The 24,477-nt window shown below is 38.8% G+C and overlaps 3 protein-coding genes across 7 annotated transcripts in view; 2 read left to right on the top strand and 1 right to left on the bottom strand.

Annotated features, from left to right (window-relative positions):
• Positions 1-22,880, top strand: part of LOC117222855 (semaphorin-1A) — an 870,584-nt gene extending 847,704 nt beyond the window's left edge. For 3 of the 5 annotated variants that reach the window (XM_033474843.2, XM_076527083.1, XM_076527082.1), the window contains one exon: positions 796-1,175. In XM_033474843.2, the coding sequence (XP_033330734.2) occupies positions 796-1,112 (317 nt within the window). In that variant the 3' untranslated portion in view covers positions 1,113-1,175. Of the gene's footprint in view, positions 1-795; positions 1,176-17,940; positions 18,239-22,672 lie in introns of those variants that run through there. The other 2 variants (XM_076527085.1, XM_076527084.1) reach the window with 2 other exon arrangements.
• Positions 1,317-8,853, top strand: LOC117222857 (uncharacterized). The gene has a single exon (XM_033474845.2). It carries the CDS (start codon positions 1,326-1,328, stop codon positions 1,902-1,904), a length of 579 nt encoding a protein of 192 aa, XP_033330736.2. The 5' UTR covers positions 1,317-1,325; the 3' UTR covers positions 1,905-8,853.
• Positions 13,175-24,186, bottom strand: LOC117222858 (sorting nexin-24). Its single transcript, XM_033474846.2, has 3 exons — positions 23,886-24,186; positions 18,941-19,134; positions 13,175-15,447 (listed from the first exon to the last, which is right to left on the bottom strand). The coding sequence occupies exons 1-3, from the start codon at positions 24,036-24,038 to the stop codon at positions 15,285-15,287; spliced, it is 510 nt and encodes a 169-aa protein (XP_033330737.1). The 5' UTR covers positions 24,039-24,186; the 3' UTR covers positions 13,175-15,284.
• Between the last annotated feature and the right edge of the window lie 291 nt (positions 24,187-24,477).

The following is a 24,477-nucleotide window of genomic DNA, read 5'->3' as shown; positions in this document are numbered from 1 at the left end:
ATCTTCATCGTCAAAGAACACTCTTAAGTCATCGACACCGTTTCCTTCTTTCTAATTGGTACACAAATGAGTCCATCGTTTTGAATCATTATCCTATCGTAGCATCTAGGATGTAATTCAATTTCAGATTCTTCGAATCCCTTTTTTATTGTAATAATACTTCATCCTTTTTAATTGAAGAATTTTGTGCGCTTTTTGCATCTTTCTTCAAAATCGCGTCGACATTTGCCGTCGTCTTGTAACAATGCACTCGCTTTTTTACAAATTCCAACTTTATCCTGACGTTACAAGAACGACTTTTGCGTGTATTGAGCCGCGGCTGAGAAGCTTAAATTTTGGCCCTTCAATTAGTTCGAGTGAGTGCAAAGAAGCGCTGCGTCGAAGTATTGGCCGTATGCAGCAGTCATCTTTAATCCGAACCGATCGCTACGACAAAAGTATTGAAATACTGTTGAATTTAGAGTAACGCGATTGTCCATCGCCAGACATATAGACGAAGAAATCGTTTCAACGCTGTCACCGCCGTACATCGTGAACATGTGCCGCAACACGAGACAAAAAAAAGGGTTTTCGGTCGCATTCGAATAGCGGCGTAAAATAGAAAAAATCTGTGAACTCTGATCAAACCTTGTATCTGCGACCCGAGAGGGTCTCGAAGGCTACACAACCACGCTCCGTACCCGATCTTCGCTCCCCATCCCCAGATTTCTTGGTACCCGCAGAAATTCCTATCCGCAAGAAGCAATAAGTCGTCGTACCGTGTCTTCTTCCGTACTGATTCAAGTTTCATTGCAGACGTGATCGCGACGCCGGTGGTTTACTCGGCCCAGACCCTGACCGGTGCTCTGATAGGGACCTGCTTCTTCTCGCTAGTAGCGGGTTTCGCTTCCGGGTTCTGGTTCTCGCAGAGGCTGCGAGGCGCGCCGTATCCGGAGCCGTCGGAGCAACGGCAGCAGCTGAACAGATTGACCGAGAGCTCGGAGTCGCCGGGCTTCAACAACAAGTCCATCAACCTGGTGCTGAACGTGCCGACGAAGAACCCGAACGGGAAAAACGCGAACTCTTCGGCGGAGAACAAGCCGGTGCAGAAGGTCAAGAAGACGTACATATGATACAGAAGGCGACACAGGGCCGTCTGAGGCTTGCCGCAGGACCCCACGGGTTCCGGCTCTTCTTCTTTCTCCTCTTCCTCGGATCTCGCGGAATCAGACGGTCGCAACGACGAGGACGACGACGACAACGACGACGACGATGACGACGACGCCCCCGTCGCTGGCATCGAGAACGGCGACGAGAATCGCTTGCCGAGGATCACCGGCGACCACATGCTCGACCTACCGATCGGCCACGATGAAGACGCGTACGAGACCGTAGTCGGCGATCAGAGGTCCATCGAGTTTCTCGCCCTCGCCAGGGACACGCCTTACGACTCGCGGTCCGTGTCGAAGGCCATCGATTACCGTAGACGATACGACGAGTTCCAAGGGTGCGAGTACACCGAGACGGCGCTAACGGAACCAGCGAACGAGCTCCACGACTGCAGCAGTAGCAGCGCTAACAGCCTCGACGATCTCTGCCGGGGCCATCGGCGGGTCTACGCCGATTTCAATCACGCCGAGTCCTCGAGCACGCACGACCATTACATGGTGCCGACACGGGACCCCCGGGAGCTCAACGAGAGGATCCTATCGCTGTTCAATCCGCAATTCCTGCCGAATTTCAACGATATGATCATGTACGTGGCGAGCCAGTGCGACACCAGGCGCAGCCCGCCGCCCAGGTCGCGATCGATGGCCGAGGGCGAGGACCGGTTCTTCAGGAGCTCCAGCTACCGGAAGAAACGCGTCGGCGCCGGCTCGATGTTCTTCCGGCGCGGTCTGATGTACGAAACGGCGCACAAGTGACATCGGGTGTTCTCTCTCGGATCGGGAGGAAGGACTCACGGATGGGTGGACGGATGTGTGAAACGCGAGACACCTTGAGAACAATGTCCCGCGACAGTCGATCGACGGGCTGGATACTGAGAGATCCCGACACACGGATGCTCGCGACTTTCCAGCAAGATTTTACTTCGCAAATATCTCCTTGGTACAACTGTCCGTTCGAGAGACCGCCAAGGGACGTCATTGACGAAAGAGAGAGAGAGAGAGAGAGAGAGAGAGAGAGAGAGAGGCGAGAGATATAGATAGACCGAGAAAGAGAGCAAAATAGATAAAAAGAGGAGGAGGACTCGTCCGACAAAGACCAAAATGACACACCTCGACGTATCCCGGGAACTAGTTTCGTTTTTGTAGTCGTTCGTCGCGGAGAAGAAGCGGCGTGAGCCGCGAACGCCCTCGCGTGCTTCCGGTGCCGTGTGTCGTGTCGTCGGTGAACTGATCCGCGAGCAGAGACACACGCGAACGTTCGAATTATTTTTTTAATGTGCTCTTCAGCAGATGCTAGCTCTCTACGGCGTGGTTCCAGGCGGGCACCGCGCCCGGCGAACGCTCGAGGACTCTCGGGCCGATTTTTCACCGGGAACTCGATCGTTTTTTCTCGAGTTCTTCCTATTCCGTTTCTCACCAGTACGGCAATGGACAGGGGATCGCATGAGGGGAAACCGAAGAGAGGCAAGCGTACAAGCAACAACGACGATGGGACAAAGGATCGACTCGTAGCTGTGTATTGTGATACGATCATGAAGAGAGACTGTGTTCGTAGCAGTGGCCTGCTTAGGTGCTTAGGACCGCGGTGATTTAAGGACGGACGAGGAGCGTCTCGACTCGGGACCTCGTTTCTCGGATAACACACAATGTACAAGAGGCGAGCTTTTCGAGCGCCGTCCACACGCGTCGTAGATTCTCAAACGCGGGAGAGCCTGAACCCGTTCGCGCGGATGATTTTATTCAAGGATGACCGATTGTTAACCGATACCACTGGAGGAAAGCTTTGGAAGGAAACGTTGGCCCGCTTAGAGACGCTTCGGACGTTCGAGAACGAGACGAGGCGTGCCTTCCGTATATTAATTGTTGGCAAATATCTGATCTATAACAGAAACGGGAGAGAATGCGGCCGGTATAGATTCGGGCAAGTGCCTCATTTAATGCGTGTTCCGTTTAAGATATTCGATTAGGAAGGGACGATGCTAAACGGCGAGTGATGCAGAGAGAAAGAGATCGAGCGAGAGTAAGAGCGAGCGAGCGAGAGTAAGAGAGAAAGAGAGAGAGAGAGAGAGACTAATGTAAGACTTATGCTGAGTATTGTTTGTGCACTTATTGCCGTGCTGTGAGTATTGGTAAATAGCAAGAGAGAATTGTGGTGCCGAAGCACGTACGGTTAATTAGTAATGAACCGTTATCGCGTTACGGTGTCTTCGAGGAGTATGTATTTTTGGCTGGGACGTGTTGAATCGATATAATACCTGTTTGCCGGTCGACCGACCGTGGTGTAGAGGTTTTTTAATATGTAAATGAACGTTGCGTGGCAAATGAGTCGCCCGACTGCGATTATCAATGATTGTTTGAGCGGGGACAATTGATACGAGGAAATTTTTGGAATTTTAGCCCGCGTGGCGGCAAACCCAAGATTTTAGGACATAGTAGTGGAACACATGCCTTAAGAATTCGTTCAAGTTTTTAGCGATTCGAGCAAAAATTATGTCATATATGTACATATACATATATGCGCGTGTATATACATAGTTGAATTTTATTATTTCGCCGCGCTACAAGACGTGTAACGCGTACTAATAGAAACTCTCCCGGTCGACGAAAATATATTGCAACGACGCGAGAGATTGATTACGTTCGCGAGTTTAATTAATCCTGGCGGGGGGAGGGGGGGGGGGCTCGCGACAAAGTCTTGATAAATGCATTCATGCGATTCATTTCACGGTATTCCTTTAAAAGCTCGTACTGCATATTATCCGACACCGTAGCGAAAACTTGGTAGCGTGTAGCCGGGGAGCGAACACTCCTCGACAAAGTATCCTCGAAGAAGCTCGGTCGAGGAGACGCGCGACGAGAGGGTCTTAGCGTGTTCGGTTAGACGCCTTTGACAATGGCGTGAATCGGTCTTACTAGGGTATAATAGCGACTGCTGGTCGTATTTCCTTTACAGCTTAACCGTGGATAGAGTGCCTGCGAGAAACAGCGGCCAACGTTTGTCCCAGATAACAGAGAAGATGAAAAGAGAACAAGAGGAAGCTTAGGTCCGGAGCCGGGCGAAGCGCGTGCGCGACGCTGCTCAGGAATCCGAGTCATTCGCGATATTCCAGCGCTGTTCAATTAATTATACATCGGTTCCGAAATTGCTTAGCCGTTCGACGGATTTCTTTGAGCGCGCTGGCGGTGACGGCGATGCGGATACAGACACGCGAACGATGCAATATCGGCTATTCTTCGATTCAAATTCGGCTTGGAAAGCTGAACTTGATCGTTGGCACTTCGTTTGGTCAGCAGACTTCATTCATGCACGTTTATGGCACATTTAACCCCTGGCACTACGATCTCTCCCACAACTGTGTCGATCAGCCTCCTTTCGTCCCGAATTGTTATAATCCGATGAAACGAAACAATTTTTGTTTCTCATAAAGGTGCGTATCCGAGTATTGCGTCACCGTTACGTATCAATGTGGATCGACAATTGCTGCGTGGCAGAGTATGCGATGAATCAAATGTTGTTTCGATTTAGGACAAATGAATACTGAATAGTGCAAGGGATTAAATGTACGCATACACACACAAGAAGTAAAGACTGTTGATATCTTTATGTGCTTTAACACTAAACCTATCATGCCGACCATTTTTACCGGATTCAACATTTTGTATCATAAGACTATCGACATTATAAATAGGAAATCTAATAGATTTCTTCATTCGAACTTACATTATGGTAAGAATGGTGAAACGTCTAAGTAAATTCAGGTTTCGTTATTCTTGTAGAGCATCAAACGTTAGTCACTTCTTGAGCTCGATAGGTTTAACGTTAAGTTTGCGTCAATGTATGTGGTCTAGTAATTTCAATCACCCGGTATATCTAGTTAGCTAAAAAGTATTAAGTTGATTCTAAATCAATCGACTGTGCAGTCTTTCGCGTTGTCTGCACGCTCGCCTGATATTTGTGACTCACTGGACAAGGATTTGCCAAGCTTCTACATCAGTGGGAAAGGAAGACGTCGCGATGACGATCGATCGAACGATTCGACAAGAGTCCGGGTAACTCGCGTACACGCGCGATGGGAGAATGAAACGAGGAAGATCAAGAAATTAGCTGTAATCATTGAGAATATTAGAGACGAGAGGGAATCGTTAGTATCGTTAGCTCGTTACGGAGCTCTGTCTTTCGTTTTTGTATGTAGGACAAGTTTATTGGTCTCTTTTCATCGATCTCCGGCATCGTTGTGAACAGACGTGTCCGGTCGCTCGTTAACCAACACTGCCGCCCCAATTCTAACGTACTTCGAACGGAGAACAGTAAGACAAGTTTTAAATAAAATCCATCGATTTCCACTGATTGTCATTGCGCGGCCAGAAAAGGACAGAGAAAGAGAACAAGAAAGAAAGAGGAAGAGAGAGAGAGAGAGAGAGAGAGTAAGGGGAACAAGTACTTGAGATTGAGACGTATCGGAGGAATAGCTTGCTATGGAAATGGAGCTAATACACGTTCATAAACGCCATTTCGGAGAGGCACACAGTTTAGAGAGGAACAAGAGAGAACCGGGAGAAAGATCTGGAAGAAAGAAGAAAGTCGTGTAAATAGGTAGAAATTGTTTTTTATCGTTGAGAGGAAAATGAAAAAAAATGGATCATTTAAGCGAGATCGAGGAATTCATTCGTTACGCTATTCGTCACGCGGACAGAAGTGGTACGCATTTAATGTTTCTATATATATATGTATATATATACATACGTGGATATGCATATGTATACATATTGTATTCTCATTATTGCATATACATATATACATAACACACGCATATACAAAATATATATATATATATATTTTTTTTTTAATCCGCGTAGATGAATATACTCTGCAAAAGAGAATGAGAGAACGCGCTAAATAAGAGAGAAAGAGAGAGAGAGAGAGAGAATAAGAAGGAGAGAGATAGAAAGAGCGAGAGAGAGCGAGAGAGAGAGAGAGAGAAAGATAGAGGCAGCTAATTACACTTTTTCAGCGGTCTTTGTGAAAGCCCGCGATCATTTTTAATTAAAACAAAAAGATAATGATAACAAACGAAGAAAAATTTCGCCGACCGCCCGGTCTCATTACACTCCGGACAATGACAGCGAACCGTCGGGCACTCGGCAAATATTTTACAAATACTGATGTTTATATATTATACAAAGACAAAAAAAAAATGAGAAAAAAATGGCAAAGATGCATCCAACTTAGGTACCTTGTGTCGAGATGAGAAAATTATATTATAAATATAAATATATATAAATATAAATATAAATATTATCGGCAAATTGTTATATGCTATATGATAATTTCTAAATTAGTCGAACGGAGATGTCGCGTATGGATGTACATGTATGTATACAGATTGCGTTTTACTAGAGTAACTGTAGTTAAGTACGATATAAGGATAACGTGTACATAATACTCCGTTTAAAACTGACTTCGTCGTCGCGATCGCGGTTTAGAATGGAGAACTAATAGACGCGAAGGGAGAGAACAATGGGGAATTTTTCGGATCACGTCTCTTTTTTCATTCGATCTAGGAACACCTACGCGCCACCACTACGAGCACGTGGATTTTATCGTTCATAGTACATGTTCAGTTTTAAATCGAGACGCTTTAAGGTTTAAGAATCTTCGTAAACAGGCAGGATCAGGATTCGAAAGAATGTGGCGAGATCGCGTGTGATGCAAACGGGAATTCCATCGTGCGGGGGTGTGTGCGAAGGATCGAGAGCATTATTAAAAGTTCGGCAGTCGGTTCGACGGGCATCCAATAAATTTCCTTGCGAATGTATCGAACCCTTTGCGCTCCAAAGTATTTTCTGCCTTTTATTTCGGAATAGTGCTATAAATTTTGCTACAAATAGTTGCTATTCGCAACCTAATCGGAACAGTTGAGAAATATATCACAATTGTTCTTACACACCACATAATTTATGTTCATAATGCGAATCAGTAAAATAACTAACTATTAATATAACAATCAATGTCGAGACCGACTCGATATAGGAACGCAAAGGATTAACGAGTATGAACGGAAACAAGGAAGTTTCGCTCTGGCACACGCTTATCAAAAGATGAAATCTTTTATAGAAAATTGTACGCGAGTACTTGTAAATTTTCGTTCGGATACATTTAAATGTGAATTGCATCTGCTCGAAACAAATTCAAATATTTCACACCGAAGGAGTATTATTTGAATAATTGATTACAGGGATTGAGGGAGAAGAGTAACGTGTCTTCGTCTTTAAAATCGTAATTTACATCAGAATATCCTGATAAATGAAAGAAAGTAACGATTCATGCAACGCGGTCTTTTGTTAATTACTTGCGGTAGCTTTTTCATGTTATCGTCTGCTTTAACAGTCCGCCTTCGTATTCTCTTTAGTGGTCGCCATTTTAATGGATCGTAAAAGTATTCGAGCATTTGCAACGAAACGATTACGAAACAGAATATACGAATTCATCTTAATTAATTGATAGCCAAAATATACAAGGCATCTGGAAGCGTCTAGCCGATGAATTTTTGTGTACATACAAATACGTTATCGATGCTTCTACAAATATGTTACTCCTTTTCATGCTCGATAACGCATGTTCGATCGTACAAAATTTATATCGAATTCAATGAAACTCGAAGTATAATCAACTTTTCTGCAAGCGAGTGCGTCATTTGTAACGACTCGGATTCAATGTCTTCCACGATTTATTTACGACGCTAAGGATTGCATTCGCATAGCGACCACGAGCATTCCAACTTAGCTCCGAAAAATCGCGGAAACATTCTGGTGACCCCGTTCGCGGAGATGCCGCCTGCGGGCGAATCTTCTGCGGTCTTCTCGAACCGACGCAAATCTTTTTTTATTGCAAGTTCGTGACGTCCGGAGGTCCTTCGAATCGATCGTAACCGTTGGAAAGAAGTTTCACGGTATTCCGCGATACCGCGCGTAACGGTCGGGGTATTCAAACGATTCGAATAAATTGGAAGTATCCGAGGCATTCCGGCCGCGGTATCGCTTCCGCACGGGACCGGAAGTCCTCGGACGGCCTCGCGGCGTTTAGATTTGAAAGTCGAATCGCGAGCATCGACGACCCCGAGGGGCGAGACGCTGGCAGCTCGCGATGCTCGCACACATCTCGCCGGAACAGACGCGTCACACGGTTAGCGGTAGACTATAAACGTAATAACGATCGCATTAATTAGGTAAAGTAAATGCAACATTCCAGTAAATGCCGGGATTGCCAGCTGCTCGGCAAACAGCTGCGCGGGGAAACTCGCGACAATTGATCGACGTGTTTTCCCGTGCACACGCTCCCGTTGCCGACACTCGCTTCGCTAATGAGAAACGGAAACAACGAGATTCTCCGTCGCCGTCCTCGTCGTCGTTGTCGCGTCGTCGCCGCGACGCTGAGAAACGAGAGCGAACGGGTATCGAGCGCCGCGTACACACACGCTACGTTCTTGCGATAAATTGTAATCGAAACGCTAGTTGTAAAACCGTACAAGTCCTGTAAGCACCTTCCAACAATTGTATCGTTTCTGTAACACCCCCGTCACTTTTTTGTCCTTTACTTACTTCTTCTTTTTAATTCCGAATCGATCAAAATGGGACTCCCTTCTTCCGAACGTTATGTAACGATTTGCTAATGAATTTCAATAAACATGCTGAGAAATTGTGTAAATTGTGGAGGCTAGGATTTTTTGTTTTTTCGTATCCCCGCGAAATTCTCTTCAAAATTCGATTTCCCGAACGCGTCGACGCGCGTGGACTTGTGTCGTTTTACGACCGCCGCGATTCGGTGAAACATAGGTAACGATGCATCGTCGTTCAAATACAACCGAAGCGGTTGCGATTACCTGGTAATCGCGATCTATTACTTTTACATTGCTATTAATTGTGTCGATTGCAGCGGCTGAGATCGCTCTGCAATTTACTTTTTACGAGCCTCGTATGCGTATTGTATTATTGGCGGTATGGCGTGGTGGTTATTCGGTTCGACCGTTATTAGCGATAATAGCGAGCTGAATGCTCCCGATACTCGTGACACAACTGTGGAGAGAAATTATCATTCGCGGAGGAGAGCGATGGAGCTCGCCTCTTATCCGTTATCGAACGACTTGACCACGGATCCTAATCATGCGGACCACTTCCGTGAACGTTTACCGAAATGATTAACACTCGTTGACACTACACGTCATACATGCGTAGATTTTGATTTGTGCGATACGAATGGAAAGAATGGTGCTCGATAAGTAAACCATCTGTGCCAGGAACGGTTGCGTCAACTATTACTCATAGTTCGTGCACGCTTTCGGATCAATCGAACGTGATACGTCGGATTGACTTCAAGGAATCCATTAATTGTAGATACGGATGACGTTCGAACCGTTTACCCTTGTTTCTCATCGCTGCCGAGGATACATGTATTCACGCGCGCATCATCTGGCGGGAATTTCTATCGAACGAGGATAACGCACACAGAATGGAGAATTTATCGAATAACTTTATTCTACGTTGCTCTCGGAGCTTTGCAAAATAATGCGTCCAGAGGGTTCTTGGAAATTTGGAGGTAGACGATGTTTGTTAAATTTCATTAGTTTAAAATCTAAACTAAGCGAAAATTATTGTAAGATCGACAGAGACGAAGTTTGACTCTTGAAGATCTATCATCAACAGAATGTTACCTCGTGCTAACTTTTGCTTTCACGTCCATGAGGGGGCACGTGTGAGAAAACCGATCTGTTTATTTTGTTTTTATACGATTGTCACGAGGAATTAGTATTATTAGCTGTCTCTTAATAATATCGAAACAAAAGTTACAGAGGTTGAAACGTTGTCGACGATAGCCTTTGAACTTGGAACTTCGATTCGACTGGTTGATGGTGAAACTTGGACATTTTTATGGTGCACATTCTTTAGATAAATAATTGTTATTTCATCGCTTAAACGATAGATGAAAATTATCCAAAACTAATGTAAGCGTAAATATTAGTCTAAAGTAGAAAATAATTTGGAGTTTCGTCAAAAACTTTTCAAGGTTTTCGATACTACGTCACACAGATTTCGACAGCACCCTATGAACCGAGTCGAATGGAAACGACAGATTCATTTCGAAGATAGCGAAGAATCGTGTCAAGCGATTACGACAGTCGAACAGTGTCGCTTTCCGATCGACATAACCATCAGTGAAGCGATAAAGTGTACTATATGCGGCAAAGCGGCGGGTGGCAGTCCAGGTGCGCATATTTGCTGTGCCAATGCAATGCGTTTTCTGTACATAGTACCGTAGCCCTAATTAATATTAGCTAGATAGTAGCTGGAATCGTGTTGGCGTAGAGGCGACGGCATACACACCGGTAGATGTAATCGATAAAAAGCACACGGAACTGAGGGATGCGAGCGTTCTTCAGCCATGCGACACGTGGAAATTCGCGAGTCTTGCCGCCATTGTGATTTTCATCGAGTCGTCGAGAACCCACAGGGCCGGTAACGATGTTGATATTATTTAAGCGACAGCCAGCGGAGAATTACCGTGTCAGCTACGTTCAGATCTAACGTTTTCGAGCATGAAACTGGCTAACAAGACCGGAGAAAGCCCGAACCGATAGAATCACCCACACCCACCCCCAGCCGTTTGGAAGAGAGATTCGATCTTGCGTTGCGAATCATTCGAGCGATTGACATTTGTGTGGCATGGATCTGTACGACAATTAACGTGCAAATGAATTGTAAGTAACGCGGAGAGTGCTACACCATACTCGAGAAAGGGTCCTACCTTGAATCCTTTATTTGACAGACAGTGAATTTTCTACGGCATTTCGTTGGGAACCTGTAACGTTGCTTACGAGCGCTGTATTGTATAGTAAGATAGGCAGCCAAGAGATGTATAATGCTTTTTGTACGCGTAACACGCGAGAGGGGTCGTCAAATAAAGGATCAACTCGTAGATTGTACGCGCGAGAACGGCACACGGAGTTCCAATTTGTACAATAATACTCATAATTCGGGAGGTTCGTAATGGTAATGGTCGAACCTTCTTCTTTTCATTTATATACATAGAAGATACATACGTAAAACACGCGCACGCGTGTCTAAGAGAAAAGGGATACTATCTAATCGGCTGCATATTGCGAATAGTATTATTTAAGATATATCGACGCTACTGAGTTGGCTAGTTCCGTTTTCTGATAAGTTTATCCCCTGGTTTGCGACGTACATATTTGCCTTTCTCACCGATGCGCTGATCCATAACTGTCCGCGTATTATGGCGACCAACAGCTGACCCTTTTTTTACACTAAGTTACACAAGACTTGTACGATGTAAGGAATTAAATTAGGTGTTATAGATATTATTGGTACCGGTACGCGATAAGAGACTCACCAACTCCAAAGTCATGAAAAGATACTCATCGTTAAAGGGGATCCGCGATTTTTGTTCTTGCTCTTAAGTACGCATACGCCCATCAAACGATTGTTCTTTTCTTTCCTCCTTCCTTTGATCCTTTCTTTTCCTTCTCTTCCGACACGACAGCTGTGTGAGACGAGACCGAGGTTCACGGAAAACTGCCAAACACGGGCAATAAGTCGTTTTACCTATCTACATTAAGCGAATCAACGATGAATTTTTGTACGCCGTCGTAGCTGATGAGAAACGAAACGAACAACCGTCTTCGACTCGTTCGCCGCCCGACATAATCCATAGAATGAAAAAAGTAAATAAATAACGGTGACGGGAGGGAATAAACGTCCGAGCAGATGGGTTCGAAAAAAAAAAGAAAAGAAAAACAACACTCGTACCGATTAGTTTCACCGAGGCGGAAGTGCTAGGATCCGAAATCGTCTTACACTTCGCACAAGACTGAGGAGCTTGTATATAATATATATTTAGCGCAGTACGTACATTTGATATGAACGAGGATTATCGATTTATCAGAGAGGATTCGGTTCATTTACCACGCGACACAATAACTGTACCACACCTGTAAAAGAGGAGTCGTAATTTGTATATATACGAATCAAGGTCCTACCGCGATATACATACATACATATTATACATACATACATACTACGTACATGAATACATACATTACATACGTGCATGTGTTACTACCGTTGCCCACGTCACGGCGACTCCGTTTCTGTAAAATCGTTCGAACTGTTTTCTAACGTAAGGAAATCTGAGGACGCGCGATAAAGCGCGAGCGATCAGGCAGACATAGAAAATGGTAACAAAGTCCTCCTATTTTTCAGCAGCCCGTGCAGGTCGAAAAGAAAAAACGAAATCCCAACGCGTTCGAGTGCAAACGTGGAACACGCCCGATTCAGTGGACCAAAACGATTCGCCGCCTGAATTATACGTCTCATTTTTTACTTTGCTCCCTTTAGCGTTCCGATAGAGCTGATGCAAATGCTAGAGAGGCGATAGATCGGTTTCAGAGGCAGTCTCAGGCTAATCTACCGCGGCTATGATCGACGAGAGGCACTAGATAAAACCGTACCATCCTCCGAATCTTATTGTCATATGATCCGTGCAGCGGGAAATTAAGAAGAACAAAACAAAGAAACGGGAAAACGGAAACATAACGCGCATCGTTGTATCTCGATTTTGCGAAGACGTATCTTTTTCACTGCAAGACTTATATCCTCCGACGTTCATCGTTGTCTCGAGGGCGATGCGTCTTGTTCGTTGCGTACCAAATATACAGAACGCCGTCGCGATACACCGTTTCATAAGCAACACAAAAATACGTACAAGAAGGAAGAGAAAGGGCAATTTGACAGAGAAACAGATTCTCGCCGATGGATCCTATAACCGAGTGTCCGTGATGTCCAATCTAAACGGTAGTAATCGAATTAATGCGAATTATACCGCAAGGGATCCGCTTCTGAGTTACATTTACATCTACAATCCAGATATCCATACGATAACGTTAAATAGATTAAGATGAATGTCACAAGTAATGTAAACTGAGAATAATAAGATGAAATAAACGAGACGATGATTCAAATACAATAACGGTATATTTTCTGGCTTGTCATGATTACACGATCGCATACATATGTACAGCTTTTCCATTTCCATTCGGTTACATACGGTTAGTGACCCGGCGCATTGAAAATACCGTTCCGAAAATAGTGAAACATCCGGATAGCCGGCTTTGTTGTTTGGTCCATCACATCGCTTTTCTTTATTGTAGAAAAATTTGTGCAAAGTGATTATTGCTTAAATGAACACTTCGCAGATGCATTTGAAGAATCGATATTTGATTTGCATGAATCATCTCATAAATCATTACGTTTCTCGGGCGCAATCATATATAGTACAGATTTTATTAAATACAATAAAGAAATTTGAAACAGGAGGTTCTCGAAAATATTTAGCAAAATGTGGAATGCCTTAATATTAATTATTGTTACTTGTTGTCAACAGCTGTCATGAAATCCTCATTAAATACATAGTTATCTTTGACACTAAAACTACCGCACTGAGCAAAACAACGCAATTCAGTTTTGAATCTAAATTATTACTTGGAAACATAAATTTTGTGTAAAAATGTCCGATGAATTAATGTATTCGTACGGCTATTAAGATAAAAATATCTTAAAATCTTAACAAATGTAATCTTCTGATTCTTATGAACTATTAAAAATGTGTAATTTTGTTTGCTTCGTATTCTTAGACTTATATTAAAATCTTTCAAGTTGCTTTGACCTGGATATACAAAACGTTTATAAATAATGGATCGACTTGATTTATGTGTGTGTGGACTCTATATATAGTATCATTTAGGTGACTAGGTTATTTTGCATATCCTAAAGACGTTTTCAAGGTCACCTTCATTAGTGACTCAACAAATGTCCAGTCAGTGATTTAACTTATTTCGTAATTTTTCTAACATATTCTTGCCAACTGTACATTTCCATAACTACGTTAATACTCAATTTTAATTAATCAGTGATCGTTTTATAATTTTGAATAATCTTCCAATGACTTTCTAGATACTAATACATGAATTTATTTCTAGCATCCTCGACTACACACAAACTCTTTTCTACAGAAGACGTCATTTCTTAAATTTCTCTTTTAAAACACATGCCGATAAACGGACTTTGAAATTTCTCAGAATTTCAAATCTTCTATTTAATCATTAAAAGTGCGTTAATCATTTACAAACACTTTGTATATCACAGGTAGGTATATATTATATTTACTCTTCTAATATATGAAAAAATTATACATCTCGATAATATTATTTATATTCTGTTCAGAGAGAGTTTTTGACTGATTGCTAATAAGAACTTTCTACCAAAAATGAATCTAAGATCACAGTTAAATACTTTAAAGTTATTTCATCAATTGTCCTACTTTCGAAATCTTATACATAATTGTCCATTGTTATCCAACTAAAATACATATTCCATTTTAATTGGTCAATTCCTGGAAGACGAACTCGACGAAATCTCGACAAATGGTTACCATCAGTTCCATATTGGGTACATTCAACGAGACCCAATAATACAACTACTATACGTATCATTTTTATATATGTATATATATACATATAATCCAGCAGTATTCACAGGTCTGTAGAGATTATGGAATTATCTTAAAATTAGGAAGATCTTCCAAGAATTTCCTATGCCGAAAGATATTCACCAATCAGTATCCCAACGATACCTATACAGTCAAACCTGTTTTTGTGCGAACTTTTTTATGTGATTTTTTTGTGCGCTGTTTTTCTACAGTCCCTATCTACCGCACAAAAACGGGTTTGAATGTATTCACATACCGCATAAAAAAATCGCACAAAACAAATCTCAAAAAGATCGCATAAAAAAAAGACTGCACAAAAACAGGTTTGACTGTAAAAGTGTTACGGTATCGACAGATACACAGTACATTCAAAAAGAAAGCATTTAGTATTTCTATATACGTTCGTCGATTATCAACCACCGTGTTTACCTTCGCTGAGATAAAGGGTAAAAGATAAAAGAAATTTTATAAACTGCCTAGGAAAATACATCACACTTATGATCCAATCTTTCTCGTTTATCTTCTTCGCTCGTTATTTTTTCATGGCAGTCGTGACACTGTCGCAACCAGCTTGCAACTCACAACTTGTACATACCCAGCAGAACCCCGTTAATTACAATATCTGGAAGACTAGACGATGAGTTTGACTGTGCGTATGGATCACAATGAAAACTTAATACTGGATGATGGCCGAGTGAATTCGGATGATCATACCGAGTATCGTTCGCATCCTTGTGCGTGCTGCATCAAAAAGAAAATAACAAGATTAGTTATTTCTACTCTACTTTGTAGTAAAAGATTATTATTTTATAGACTACAATAAAATACAATGGATCGTTTATCGTGAATTAGATTAACACATCTTTTTACGCTTTTGATTTGTGATCTATCATGATCTCAATGTACTAGTCATGTTTGTGACAGAGTAGTACAGTACTACACACTGACGAAAACGCAATGGCATAATTACATATTTAAAATGCTGGAATATAGCTCTTCAAATGTTCAAGAATATTACGTGTCGAGTTACATATTTTCACTTCTTAATTAAGATGTCAGATGCAAGGGCTTCATCTCGCAAAATAATGAAACAGAAATTAAGAGGACGTATTTTAAAGTAACTAAATGCGTTACTTTAAATCCTGCCATATGAAATTATTTTCTTAATTTAATGTATTATTATAATTTAAATTTACATTTGAAATAACTGACAGATGTAATTTCATTTAATGTTTTATACGAACGATGAATCAGAAATAATAATCTTTCGCAATGAAACAAATTAAATTAAATTAATAACTAAATTAATCATTGCTACATATAAATCATAAACTTAACGAGTAGCTTGCATTTGTGACACAAAGTACCAGAACCAAACTGCAGTGATCTCTAAGAGTATTTCATATTTGTCATACAGACAACTTTTATATTTCGTAGGTCTTTTGTAAGATATTTATAGAAATAAAAGTCATGAGTTAAGTAACGCGCGCGCGTTTAAATTTTTCAATTCTTTATTCTTTAGAATTTTTTACTTCATCTCGCAGAAACCCTAAAGAGGTTGCGCAGAACAGAGCTTAATTAATTATCAGCTGCGCTTGAATTTTTTACCAAAGGAATTCATTACTGCTTTTCCTGATATAAAGAAAATTTGAAACAACTGGATTCAATAATATGAATTTTCAATTTAATAATAATAGGGGTAAGGATTATTCATTTTATTGTTGATGCCGTTTTATATATCTATATTTATATTTCCAGCCATATTTATATGTTCATCTAGAGTATAAATTCGTTATATGATACATGAGCTCATAACGTTCAACAGGAATAGACTGCAAAGATAAGATAATTCTTTTCTGCAGAAGAGAAATTCTTTTCTATAAATATATTGCACATTTACGATGAAAGTGACATATTTCGAAACAGTATACCATTTTCCTGAAGAAGCGAAGAACTGTATTTGAATATAATTGTATATTATGTTGTGAATTAAACTGAATTCACGAGCGAAAAGAATAATCCTTATAAAACGAATTCTCAGATACATATACTTGCCCACAATGATAGTCGAAACACAAGTCATCTAAATTAAGAAGATAAGTGAATAATAAAATTGTCATAATTGGTTGCAGAACATCTCTACAATGATAATTAAAAAATCGCCTTTTTTCAGTTGTGTTACTTTCGTTAAAAGTATGCGATATTATTTAAGATCTATGGGCATTACAATGAGTCGAAATTATTATACCTAAAATTTTAAACTGATTATTTTGCAAACACAGAAATGCATTTATTTCCCTTACGTGAATTCTTCGTACAAACGAAAAATAAAACATTGCATGAACCGAAGTTCGTGTGAGGAATATTTTTCCCACGCTAGTGGATCATTTAGGTCCACTTAGCGTTGCATTTAATTCTATTGTTCCGCTTGACCAATCGATGAATCTTGAACTGTCCACATTTCACTACGTAAATTACGTGAGAAGAAGTGCATACAATGAAAAATCTTAAAATACAGGAAACTCTACTTATTGTTAGTTGCAGAGGAAGTGTAAGGCTTAAAGTGCACATGACTGTAGATTTTGTTTCAATCCTAGCCGTGACAGAAAATATTCAACAAAAAAGAAATCGTGAATATGATTGCTAAAAGTGTTATTTGGATGTCTAAATGTTTGTTGGAAAAGAACCATAAACGATACAAATAAATAGAATAAACGAGATAGCAATATTTTTGATAGATGCGCGTGTCCTTTTATCAAATACGAAATAATCAATTGTTTGCCTGCGTATGAAAATTATACAATAATTTAAATAGTAAGACAAGGCTTTAGAACATTTTCTAATACTTCAAACAATGAATATTATGATAAAGACATTTTCAAAAAAATGTCCTCGATCCTTGGTGATGATTAAATCCTTTCTCAAGCAATCGAACGAGTTCAATTTTATATTAGAAACTTCCTGACACAATAACAACTATCGAAAATCTAAGACGAGCCAAGAAGATCTCGCAATTTGCACTTACAAATGAAATAGAGATTTTTCGGTAAATAAGTGTCTCTTTAAAAATATTAAAGCAGCAATAGATTACAGTTACGAATATAAGTTACAGTCGTAATGTGTTTACTTTCTAGAATAATATCTATCATTTTCGATATGAAACTATTCACTTTACACAATAACCCCTTTTATACCAAATAATTTTCATACTAACAATTTTTGTTATGTCTCCAGCAGGTTATGAGATATTCCAGCATTTTCAGGTAAGAGGACTTTTCCACTTTCGGTCGTTTTTAAGAAAATATTTTCAATTGTTCTAGGAAAATGAGAAAAATGTTTTAAATTGCCGTTTCTTTATTATATTATTTAAATCTTGAACTTCAGTTTATATATGTATAATGATATTATAATAATAATATTAATATTATTATAAGCTTATATAGAGTATATAAAACATGTTCGTCCGAACATACTTAATTGCAGTTATAATTAGACCACGTAATTTATACAAAATAAAAATTATGTTCATAAATGTGTATGCATTTATTTCTGAGCTAAATTATTTTAAATAGTTGAAAATAATTCGTCAGTATTTTTAAATTCTTCAAAAGATTTTACTGTTCTGTATTTGATCTACTCATTGCTGTAATAAATCTATAAAATCCACGATCTCATATATATATATATATATATATATATATATAATGATTTCTCTTATTTCGAAAATTTGTAAATACAAAATACGTAGTTAATATGTAATGATTTCTCTTATTTCTATAAGTATCAATTATTAGATACTTATTATATATAATAAGTATTATATTATATTATATTAATATATTATATATAATAAGTATCTAATAATTGATACTTATAGAAATAAGAGAAATCATTACATATTAACTACGTATTTTGTATTTACAAATTTTCGAACTTCTTCTGAAGAAAATCTTTCCAATTCTGACTGTGGCTCGCAGAATCCTCGTAGTGTTAGCGTGTCACTCCAAGATTCCGAAAAACCTAATTTGAAGATCATTGTAACAGAAAAACGTGTCGATTCGTTTAGTTCCAAAGTCAAGAATTCGCGAAGATTGCCCCGGATGCGCAAACGAAGTCCGCAAGTCTGTTAAGGATTTAACATTCGTTGAACCACGCCGCGATTCCGTGTTGCAATATCATAGAAAGGCGGCGCATATTGTGAGCACAAACGGCGCGGCATTGCACGAACACATACCTCTTGTATGACGCGTTGGCAGTCCGACTCTCTATACCCAGAAAATTGAGAACCTGTTGCTTCGTCGCTGAAAGACGCAACATTTTTTGGGTGTACAGCTCCAAAGCAGCTCGCCTTTGCTCGAGTACCTTTGGTTGGCAATTTCTTACTCTCTTCGGCGGAAACGGAGCGACCTCCGCGTTCTCTTTTTTCAGCTGCAAGCAAAGATCGATGTAAGAACACCTCGCGTTATGTCGTGCGAAACGAGAGTACAAGACATATTTAAATATAGGGCGGTCACGTGTATGGTTGACGCAAATTTTTGACTTTTCAAGGATACAATGTTGAAATAATGCAGAACTTTACTAAACGAGATATACTCCATTCTGTTCAATGATTATTATTTGTCACACTGTTGCGCTATCTTCGGCAGCATTGGGATACATTGAATTAATATATATGTATATTATATTAATATATATAGAATACAATAATATATATGTATATTATATTAATATATATATATATATATAATTAATATAATATAATATAATACAATAATATATATTATTATATATTATTATATATTATATTATATTATATTATATTAATTATATTATATTAAATTAATATAATTAATATGACACATGCACGTAATGACTCATTAGTCGAACGAATGCTGGAGATTTGGTAATCGTGTTTTTCTTTGCCGCTGTTAGAAAATTTCTCAAGCTACGTAAAGTGAATATATTTCTCGTATATTTCCCTTAATCTATCGTGTTTATTTATTCCGCCTTTTATTCTTGATATATCGGTCTCTAATATACGTACAATTTACGAAGATACGTATGCGTTTTAAAAACAGAAAACCATATCTTTAACTTTGTGAAATCCCAAATATGGAATTGTTAGTGACAGTTTGACACATGGATATGAGTCGATCGGAAACAACTATTGTTTTCATTTGATGTTAAAATGCATTTAAATATTTTCGAAAATCATCTTATAGATCTATTTTGAATATAGAAAAGTGTGATCCAATTTTAAAATATACGTTAGAATTTTGTTTCCGGCAATGATATACTTTTTAAAACGAAGAGATAGGAATTGTGATGCTCGATTTTTTAATGGTTTTGTAGTAAAGGAAACAAAAAAGTAAATCTAGTGGCGTCATGTCTGGTGAACGTGCTGACCGAGGTGCTGACTTGATAAACTTTGAAACAATTTCCAGTAGAAACTCGATCTTATCGTTTCGAGCATTCCAAACTAATGAAACAGCTAGAATCTGGAACTACACAAGATGATAGTATATAGTATATTCGTATAAAATAGATAGTATATTCGTATATGTTCACAAAATCTTTTCTACTACTATCTCGAGGGTACATTATGTTATCAAGAATACTTAACAAATTGTAATGAATTATGTAAAGAAGGTTAAGACATATTGAAACAACTAATAGAAGATTGTATGCAGCTAGAAAGATGCGAGTGTTATAGATATGCGAAAGATACAGTGTTGATAATAACGTATGTAAAGGGAGAGAGAGAGAGAGAGAGAGAGAGAGAGAGAGAGAGAGTGAGAGAGAGAGAGCGAGAGAGAGAGCGAGAGAGAGAGAGAGGGAGAGAGAGAGAGAGAGAGGGAGAGGGAGAGAGGGAGAGAGAGAGAGAGGGAGAGGGAGAGAGAGAGAGAGAGAGGGAGATAGGGAGAGAGAGAGAGAGAGAGGGAGAGAGAGAGAGGGAGAGGGAGAGGGAGAGAGGGAGAGAGAGAGAGGGAGAGAGAGAGAGAGAGGGAGAGGGAGAGAGAGAGAGAGAGAGAGAGAGAGGGAGAGGTTAAGGTTGATAATGTAAACCGAGTCCATTTTCTAAGCCTAGAAAGTTGAAATTAAATAAATACTACTACTTCTACTAATACTAATACTACTACTATTCCCCTTCTACTTTCAGCATTAAGGAATTTCGTATCATGAAAGTGTAGTAAGTTAAGTAAAGTAAGTTAGACAGCAGAAAGAAATTTTTAGAATTGCTCTTTCTAACACTTTTTCAGTACTCTCACTAGTATAATAAAATATAAATATATTCTGTCTTTTACCATTGCTAAATTCGAGCACATTGAGGGTAAAATGTCGGATTATCGATTATCTTTTGCTGTTCTAAAATCCGCGAAATATTCTCGATATCAAGGTCTGACAATTCTTGAAAATTCCTTGTTAGTATACATATTCAACATTTTTTCTGTTGCCAAGCGAACACTTTTTGACATAATTAGGAAGGTCGCGTACCATACCAATGCTGTTTTGGATTTAAATCTCTATTACAATGTGCAAGGTTTCCTCACAACCTTCAAACATACTTGAATGCATTTTATCGTCTACTATACGACGCAACATAAAACATACGTATTGTATATGTTTTATACATACATATGTTTTATGTTGCGTGCCGTAGTAGACGATAAAATGCATTCAAGTATGTTTGAAGGTTGTAAGGAAATGAAGAGAGATACAATACAATTTATATAATTATATAATTTATATCATATAATATAATAATATATATAATATTATAATTTATATTATATAATATAATAACATATATAATTTTATTATTTATATTGTATTATTATATATTTATACTATAAATTTTAATTTTTATATATATGTATATCTGTAAGAGAACAACAGTAATTTCGAAAACCATTCAAGACCATAAAAAAATACATATACGATACCGTTGCTTTGAAACCATTCAAATTACATTTTATAAATATCTTATAAATACCACTCTAAGTACTACAACACATTTAGTTGTTAGTTTTCCAACTAACGTGCCTTCTAAGACTTTAAATAATGATGACAAAGTATTATAAATAAAACTGGTGCAACTTACGAAATATTTGAACATAATCACGAATTCGAAGCAGCTCGGAAACGTAATGCCCGCGTGCAACGCCTGATGTAAATCTGCCAGTCAATTTTTTGCTCACCGTGCAAACTACGAGTTTGCAACGAACGCGATTCGAAAGGCTAAAAAATACTGACCGCACATGTTTGTGCCAGAAATGATTTTATCGTGAGTCAACTACCAGAGAACAGCAGCCTCATAAATCACGTATCGTTGTGACAAGAATGAAGCGCGCTGTTGATACGACTAATCATTGCATAGAAAAAGAATTTATTATTTTATATATATATATATATATATATATATATATATGATTAGTCGTATCAACAGCGCGCTTCATTCTTGTCACAACGATACGTGATTTATGAGGCTGCTGTTCTCTGGTATATATAATATATAATATAATTATAATTTATAATTATAATATAATTATTATTCAGACTTCATTGAATGAATATACCGGGTATCGTTAGTAAACATAGAGGTGATTTTGGATTCGACAGAAGCCTGAATAAAAAGTAATATCCTTAAAATCGTTTATACAATTATGACTAAAAAAAAAAGTGTATATGACACTTTGTTATCGTAATAATCAGAAACTGTTAATTACATTAGAATGAAATGAATAGCGAACTAAGGTAAATGACTTCCATATTCAGTCATTAACAACCGTTCAGCTAAGTATGACAAGTATATTCGACATGGAGAAATGACAATATTTTGTGGTATGACGAGTATACGTCATCTGTAAAAAGTAGTTACAATTTACTGTTTAAATTGCAATTTTAGTGAAAACTAAAATAGTACTAAATAGTACTTAAAATAAATATAAAAAAATTTTTATTACAGAGCGTTGAAAGGATAGTCAACTGGTAACCGATCATTTCATTAATAGAGGTTCCGATAATCGAGGTTCCACTGAACCGGCGAAATACACATTCAATTGCATCTTTACTTATATCAGAATAAATCTAATGTAGCTAGCACCATCTTCAATTATTATTATCCCACCTTTTGAATAAAGTGTATATCACTCGCGGGATCTTCCGATCTATAATATATCTCAAGAATGACCAATAATTACTAATCTTTAATTGTTTGTAACTCATAACAGTGTATTAACCGATTTCGATGAGATTTTCGGCATGCATATAAGTTACCAAGATCTGCAAAATGAATTTTTTAAATTTTCGGATAAAAAAAGTTGAAAAACGAGCTTTTTTTATTTTTTTTTTTATTTTTTTTTTTTTGTCATTCGAAGTAATAGCAAAATTGAAGAAAGCCATTATCTAGTAGACTAGTCCTTCTATCATCTGACAAAAATTCAAATCACTTAATTCAGTTTCAAAAAAAATTATACATATATTTGTCCCCGACTGTACATAGATAACATGTATTACGAATAGCTCTTGACAATAGTACACGCAATTTTATCATCTGAAATTGTTTAAATAATTTTATTATTTCTCCTTGATATACATATACAATTCTTGAAATCTCGACTTACAATCGTTTGAGCACAATTCATAATGCAACAGGTGTATGTCACGTGTGTTATGTTACGCATGTGTATTTTTCAATAAATCGTAGTACGCATATTTCTCTCTCTGCATACTAATCTGTACCTCCTTTATTCATACCAATGAAACTTGAATGGGATAGTACGTATACATAGCGTTGTCTCTGTTCAATGCACTGGAAATAAATCCAGAAAAGGACGGTTGTGTTTCCTATCTCATGCTCTCTTCTTTAGCGACACGAGTCTCGTGACGAAGATTCTATTTCAGTTATACTAATACTTTTAGTTCAATATTCGTCATCGAATAAAATAGACATGTCGAGATTTTCGTTATTACGATATTATTACAATACCTAATTTAATCTAAAAGAAAAAACAGAACCGGATTCGGTAATTAAAAAAGGGATGTGAGAAAATAAGTTTAGACTCTTAGGTTCTGGATCTAAAATGCAAGACACTTGTATGTGAATATACGCAGAAGCTTACTCTTCGAGCTTCTGCTACAAATAATAATACTTCAACAGAAATGCAGAGATAGCGTACCGTGCGATGTAGCGCGCTGAATTCACTGTATCGTCTCTCGACAAAATATCGGGCACCACTTTTCGTCTCCAATATTTCGATACAATAAACATAATAGGGCTTTCCGTGCGAGGCTTCAGCCAAACGGTATCCGCTGATGAAAACTTGGTACATTGCATCGCTATCTATTTTCTAAAGTCTTGAAACACGCGCGATAAACTGCTACCTCTACGTCAAAATGAAACTACACGAAAAACACAACGCGTTGATCGCTGAGATCACTCTACTCTCAATCTTTACTGGCAGTACCTGACAGTACTGACACCTGTCAACCATGGACCATAAGGACAGTGTCTAATAGGCCTACCTACGCTGAGTTTTCTGGCGAGGGGTGCCATCTTACAACATATCCTTTTACTATCTCACCATCTGCCATCTCGATGTGCTAAACTAGTGCTGCTATCTGCGTCTTAATTGGGAAACTACACTATTTCTGCATAGCTTCAGACCACAGCTTGATCCGTTAGCGAGGGTCATTATAGAAATTTTCTTTACGCTAATTGGCTGACGATTCATTGCTGAGACAGGATCTACTGCGGATTGGGTGAGCAAG

This window comes from Megalopta genalis, chromosome 17 (genome assembly GCF_051020955.1).
Source record: "Megalopta genalis isolate 19385.01 chromosome 17, iyMegGena1_principal, whole genome shotgun sequence".
NCBI classification, from domain to species: Eukaryota; Metazoa; Arthropoda; class Insecta; order Hymenoptera; family Halictidae; genus Megalopta; species Megalopta genalis.
This window is presented reverse-complemented; position numbering and strand designations above follow the sequence as displayed.

Coding starts and splice junctions, on each gene's coding strand:
- LOC117222858 (XM_033474846.2), bottom strand. CDS start 24,038: ATGTACCAAGTTTTCATCAGCGGATACCGTTTGGCTGAAGCCTCGCAC. Junction 19,135..23,885: donor TCAGCGCGCTACATCGCACG/GTACGCTATCTC, acceptor CTTTGCTTGCAG/CTGAAAAAAGAGAACGCGGA. Junction 15,448..18,940: donor GCCAACGCGTCATACAAGAG/GTATGTGTTCGT, acceptor TTTTTGATGCAG/CACGCACAAGGATGCGAACG.
- LOC117222857 (XM_033474845.2), top strand. CDS start 1,326: ATGCTCGACCTACCGATCGGCCACGATGAAGACGCGTACGAGACCGTA.